Genomic DNA, 6000 nt, shown 5'->3' with positions numbered 1-6000 from the left:
ACCATCTGAATGATAGTGATAGCTTGCTGCTCATGCTTACTGTTCTGAGAAGTTTACAGGGATTATCTCAAGCCCTACATCAGTCCCATTGAGTAGGAAGTAGAGGTATATTATCACTTACTAGGGAAACTGAGGCCCAGAGAGGGTAAGTAAATTGCCCAAAGCCACCTGCCAGCCAGTGGGGGACAAGGTCCCGGGCTGGATTGGATGGCACCACTCGGTCACTGTCTAAGACCCCACCCCCATCTGTCTGGCAGGCTCCCCCAGGGACTGTGCCTGGACCGCCCTCACATTACTCGTGGCGCCAGCAGGCTCTTGGTCGAGGTCTGCTAAATTCAACTGACTTTTTCTTTTCTCTTCCAGCTGCCAAGGGGCCAAGGGATGAGCGGGGGCCCTCCTTCCCAATGGCATCTCCCCCCAGCCTGGAACTGAAGACACTGCACAATGGCCCCCAGATCCCAAGGAGACCAGCCCCTCTGGGCCCGGTGGGCCCACCCAGGGAGGGTGTGGAGAATGCCTGCTTTTCCTCAGAGGAGCGTGAGACCCATTTCCAGAACCCTGGGGACACCAGACTGGCCAGCTCCCCCAGCCCCCCTGGGGGCGTCCCCTCACGACCCCGATCCCAGCGGGACGATCTATCCCTGCGTTCAGAAGAGGGGCCAGGCCTGGAGCCCGTGAGCCGCCCGGTGGATTATGGCTTTGTTTCTGCTCTGGTTTTCCTGGTGAGTGGGATCCTCCTGGTGGTGACTGCATACGCCATCCCCCGTGAGGCCCGCGTCAACCCTGACACGGTGACAGCGCGGGAGATGGAACGACTCGAGATGTACTATGCCCGCCTGGGCTCCCACCTGGACAAGTGCATCATCGCGGGCCTGGGGCTGCTCACAGTGGGTGGCATCCTCTTGTCAGTGCTGCTGATGGTCTCCCTGTGCAAGGGCGAGCTGTACCGCCGGCCCACCTTTGTCCCTGGCAGGGGCTCCAGGAAGACCTATGGCTCCATTAACCTGCGCATGAGACAGCTCAATGGGGACGGGGGCCAGGCTCTGGTGGAGAACGAAGTTGTCCAGGTCTCAGAGACCAGCCACACCCTCCAGGGGTCTTAAATAAGAGCTCACCCTGTCTGGCTGCTTCAGCTTCAGGGCTACAAGGCCCCCGAGAGCCTGGGGTTGCAGACTGAGCTCCACGGAGGGTCCTGCAGAAGCAGTCTTGGGTGCTGTGGGGGGGAGTCCGGGGCCGGGCCCAGGCTGCACATGTGAGAGCACCCCCCCCCCGATGTGTTTGCAGCTTGAGGTTTTGCATAAGGTTTGTTTGGAGGATGGCTTCTGCTGCTAAAAATACAAAAGTTTGGAAACCGCTGCCCTGGGAGGATGAGGTTTCTTGGCATTTCCAAGGATCGAGAGCCCTTTGAAAGGCTGTCCATCCTGTTTCTCATGCCTTGGGGAATTCCTGGAGCTCTGCCGTCCTCATCAGCCAAGTGCGGGTGCTGGGCGACCTCGGAGGGACCCCCCCCCCCCCTTTCAGCCCTGACCATCTGTTGGGAGCTGGCTTCCCGAGGAGAGGAGAAATCAACACCGAGGCGACCATCCCCTCTCCAGGCCTCAGTCCCCCTGACTGTGAATTGAGAGGGTTGGGCTGCATGATCCCTGGGGCCCCTCCAGTTCTGCCCTCGGAATGGGAGCCCAGTAGATACAGGAAAGGAGGGTGTCTGGCTGCTGCTCGCCAATCTCCGCCATTTTCTGGCCCGGCTTGGGTGGCCGCCGCTGTCCGACATCTAGCCGCTCGCGTGGTCCCGAATCCCCTGGTTAGGCTGGGTTGAAGTCCAAAGTTTGCTACAGCCCGATTTTGGTCTGGGGATCGAATTACCTGCAGCGACCAGATCGTCGCACACATTTTACAAAGTCCAGTGCACGCCTGGACAAGAGCGGTCTTTCATACAAGAAAGGGTGAGAGGCCTTTGTTGTATTTCTGTGGACAGGATGTGGGCTTCTGTCACCTCCCACTTCTCAGTGTTACGTCTCTGGCCCCGGACCTTATCCTGGGAGCAGAAAAAAAAAATTTTTTTTAGTGCTGAATTTGTAACCTCCCTTCTTCCCCTTAGCGGTAAAGTGAGCCCCAACGTATTGGGGGAGAAATCAGGCATAGCTCTAGAAAGCTCTAGAAAGCAGGCCTAGCTCTAGCTGCAGTGACCACTGTTTGTTCCGTTTTTCTCGTGGGGTGTTTGCAGAATCCCTCCAGACTCTAAACTACTGACGAGGAAAGGAAGTGAGCTCTAGGGGGCGGGGAGATACAGGTGCTTGAGGCCCGGGGGGGGGGGGGGGGGGGGGGGGAGGCATCACCCAGTGTGACTGGCCCTAGAGGGCTTTGAGAGGACACGCCTTCTAGGTCATTGATGTGAAGACCCTAAAGGGGTCATTTCCATGAGCCCCCTGACCCCAGGCAGGTCCTACCCACTCCATCTCAGTTGGCCACGTGGGCCCTGGATCCCAACTGTCTCTTGGGGGTGGGAGGGTGTGGTGGGAATGGGGTCTGTAGGCTAGAGCAGCCCTGATTAGCCGTAACCTGAGCCTTCAGTCCCGGGAGCCGAACATCTGGGAAATGTAACAGCACAGCTTCTACGACAGATCAAATATCTGCTCCTGCTGGCAGGTTTTGCCAGGAGCAGAGGGCTGGGGGAGGACTGGAGGGGACAAGGGCTGTTCAGCTTGGCCCGCTGGGCTCTGTTCCTGGTGTCGAAGGGGTGTGGTTTGAAAAGAACAAAGCCTCTAGCTGGTGAAAGATTCACAAGTCAGGGCTTCCCTGATGTGTCAATTTCCACTCCCCCCCCCACCCCCCCCTGCCGCCCCACCTCGTTCCAAGGAAGAAGTGAATGCTCTATGTAAACTACAGTCAAGTTGGACATCCCAAAGGATGGGTTAAGGCCTTTCAAATCCATAGTGATAATAATAAAAATACTGGTCCAAGCCGTATAGATTACTGGGACAGTGGGGGGCTCATTTGAGTCTCACCTGTTGAGTGGAGGCATCTGGGACCCTCAGTTCCTATCAGTGTAAATGCAGTGAATTGATTTAGGGGCTAAATCTGTTGGAAGATCATATCCTGGGAATCTCAGGTTTTCTCCAAGCCAGAGAAGCCTGCTTTGCATCCTAATGCAGAAACTCCTTTAGAAAATGTGTATAAATGGATCGAGGCCGTCATTACCTTGTCAGTGAATTAAGAAAACCGGAGAGCCAAAAACATTTCCCCAAGAGTGTGGCTCAGATCTGCCAGCCGGTGGGTCAGAAACAGGTTTAGGAAGGAATCGGGGAGACACGTGGCACAGGGTGCTGAGAACCTTCTTTGCAGGCTTTGTTGGGGGGGTAGCTGTGAAGCGGTCCCAGGGAACCCCATGGTCCCTGGGATGTGCCTCACTTCTAGGAGCTGCCTTTCCCACCTGACATGCCACCAGGGCCCCCAAACCTTGCTTCCCTAGTGTGTTGGTTATCCACTTTGGAGTTGGGAAGCCCTGGGTCTGAATCCAGGCTCTGCCATTCACTGGCTGTGTGACCTTGGGCCAGCCACTCCACGTCTCTGAGTATTGTGTTATCTGTGAAGTGGGAGAGGTAGGAGGTCCAGTCACTAAGATCACTCCTTCCCCACCTCAGTTGGGGGTAAGTAGATTAGGCCTAAGACCTTGGGGCTGCCCTTCTGCCCGCCGCTTCTCACACCTCTCATCCTACCCATGAGCACATCTGGTTGGTTCTGTGTTTGGAATCTGCCCGTGCCCGCCCCTTGGCCGCAATTACCTGGTCCACATTGCTCATCGGTATTCCGATTTCTCTCCTGTCCGCCCTCTGCCCCCAGTTCATCTTCCACACTGCGGCCAGACAGATTTAATTGGGTCAGGTCATTCGTCGGCTCAGAACTCTCCTATGCTTCCCTCTCATTCTGGGCAAAAGCCAAAAGTCTCCCTCTGGTCAGGTGTACTGTCCAGGCCCCTCACTTGCCCCAGGCACCTTCCGAGGCCCAGAGTCAACGTTTTATATGTAATTTTTTTTTTAAAGGATGGCCCCTGAAATTGCATAGATTCAGGTCTCCCCAGATGTGTGTCCCTTCCCCACAGTGGCCCATGAAATCCTATCGCAGTCTGGCCCCTGTGCCTCTCTGGCCTTATTTCTCACACCTTGCCTCTTTGCTCACTCCAGCCACACTCGCCTCCTTGTGCTGTTCCTCAAGCCTGAAAGGCACACTCCCACCTCAGGGCCTTTGCACTTGCTGCTTCTACCAGGAAGGCATTTCACCTTAATACATGCAAGGCCCACTTGCTCGCCTCCTTAGGGGCTTTATTCAGCGAGTCCCTTGTCAGCGAGTCCTTTGCTGATGCTGATGTAAAATCACACCCTTTCAGGGACGCCTGGGTGGCTCAGTCGGTTAAGTGTCCGACTTCAGCTCAGGTCATGATCTCACAGTCTGAGTTCGAGCCCCGCGCCGGGCTCTGTGCTGACGGCTCAGAGCCTGGAGCCTGCTTCGGATTCTGTGTCTCCCCCTCCCCTGCTCATGCTCTGTCTCTCTCTGTCTCAAAAATAAATAAAAACATTAAAGAAAATTTTGAATTGCACCCTTCCCCCACCTCAACCTCATTCTCTTTCTTCCTTTCCTGCTTTTTCTCCAGAGCTAATCACCACTCAGCAGGCCATGTTTTATACTTATCATCTCTCTTCCCCCCTCGCAAGCCACACGAGGGCTGGCATTTTGTAGGCCCTGGGCTAGAACTGTGCGTGACACAAAGTAGGTGTTCACTGTTGGACGAACAGTGCAGGGTCCTGGAGACCCCTAGCCCCTGCCTCACCTCCCGGAGCCCCCTCTAGGGGTGCACGACAGTCATGCAGAAGATCCTAGGGCTGGAAGTATGGAGTGTGTTTTGTCTCTGGGACCTGACGTTGGAGCTTGGGAATCCGTTTGCCTTCTGCTCTCAGGGCCTTGGTACTTACTGCTTTATGTGGGGGAAGGGAGGGGTTTCTCTGATGGAGGAAGACCCTTCTTCCCCCCCAGTCTTGTTGGAGACAGATTCCAGCTAGTCTTGGGGGGGGGGCATTTGCTGGGTATTTAGGCGCCTGTGATACACCAGCCTGATTCTCTCTTACTCAAGAACCTTGAGTGGCCGGGCCTGGACTTCTGAAGCCCCCGTGCCTATCATCACAACTGTTCACTGACCCCTGGGATGACCCCAGGCTGAAAGTGCTTGCTGCTGGGAGGTTCCACCATTATCCACCTCTCTTCCTTGAGAATAAGCATCACCTTCTCTGGGATTCTCTTTAAAAATGCCCTCCTCATTACATGTACACACCCACACATACACATGCACATGTACAGGGGCACATACCTAGGCAGGGACATCACACACACACACACACACACACACACACACACACACACACACTCCTTTCTCTTGTCTGACCTCGCTCAGAAGCCAAGGACACCTACTCTTTTGAAGCAGCTCCAAGCCAAAGCAACCACTGGATTATTGATAATGTTTTCTCTTTCTCCAGAAGCCACACAGGCCTTGCTGTTCCCAGGAAGCTAACCTCATAGCCACAGTCAGCTTCCCCCTCTCCAGGTTATGCTGGTATCTCTATCCTTCCTGCTCCCTCTCCTGCTTGGGTGGAGGAGGAGAGATGTCCACACGGTGTTTCCACCTGGCATTTTGGGAGGGGACTGTGTGGTCCTGGCTGGGAACCAGGTGAGCCAAGGTCCTGAAGTCACCCCTTCCCTATGGGCCATGGGCATATCGCTCCACCCCTCTGGTCCTCCAGAATGAAATTGGAAACCTTTCCACTCTGCCTTGTCTGGTGACTCGGGAGATCAGGAAACACGAGCGGAGGGCATTCTAAAGTTAAGAGCATGTTACCCTATGTCCGGAGAGCTTTGGAGGGGCAGGAGGAGGGAGGAAGAAGGGAGGCATTATGAAGAAGCCCCAGGAGCTGGCGTTCTGTCTGGGAGAAAAGTAGGGTGTTGGCGGCACTG

The 6000-nt window shown here is 55.3% G+C and overlaps 1 protein-coding gene across 1 annotated transcript; it reads left to right on the top strand.

The window, feature by feature from the left end:
- Positions 1–204: 204 nt before the first annotated feature.
- TMEM74B (transmembrane protein 74B) lies at positions 205–1103 on the top strand. Its single transcript, XM_047069691.1, has one exon. The coding sequence runs from the start codon at positions 405–407 to the stop codon at positions 1101–1103; it is 699 nt and encodes a 232-aa protein (XP_046925647.1). The 5' UTR covers positions 205–404.
- The last annotated feature ends 4897 nt before the right edge of the window (positions 1104–6000 follow it).

The sequence above is a fragment of the Lynx rufus genome, unplaced genomic scaffold, assembly GCF_022079265.1.
Source record: "Lynx rufus isolate CCGP_SWC_20201006 ecotype Redwood Valley unplaced genomic scaffold, mLynRuf1.p SCAF_8, whole genome shotgun sequence".
In the NCBI taxonomy this organism is placed as follows: Eukaryota; Metazoa; Chordata; class Mammalia; order Carnivora; family Felidae; genus Lynx; species Lynx rufus.
Note: the sequence above shows the minus strand (reverse complement) of the source record. Positions and strands in the feature narration are given on the sequence as shown.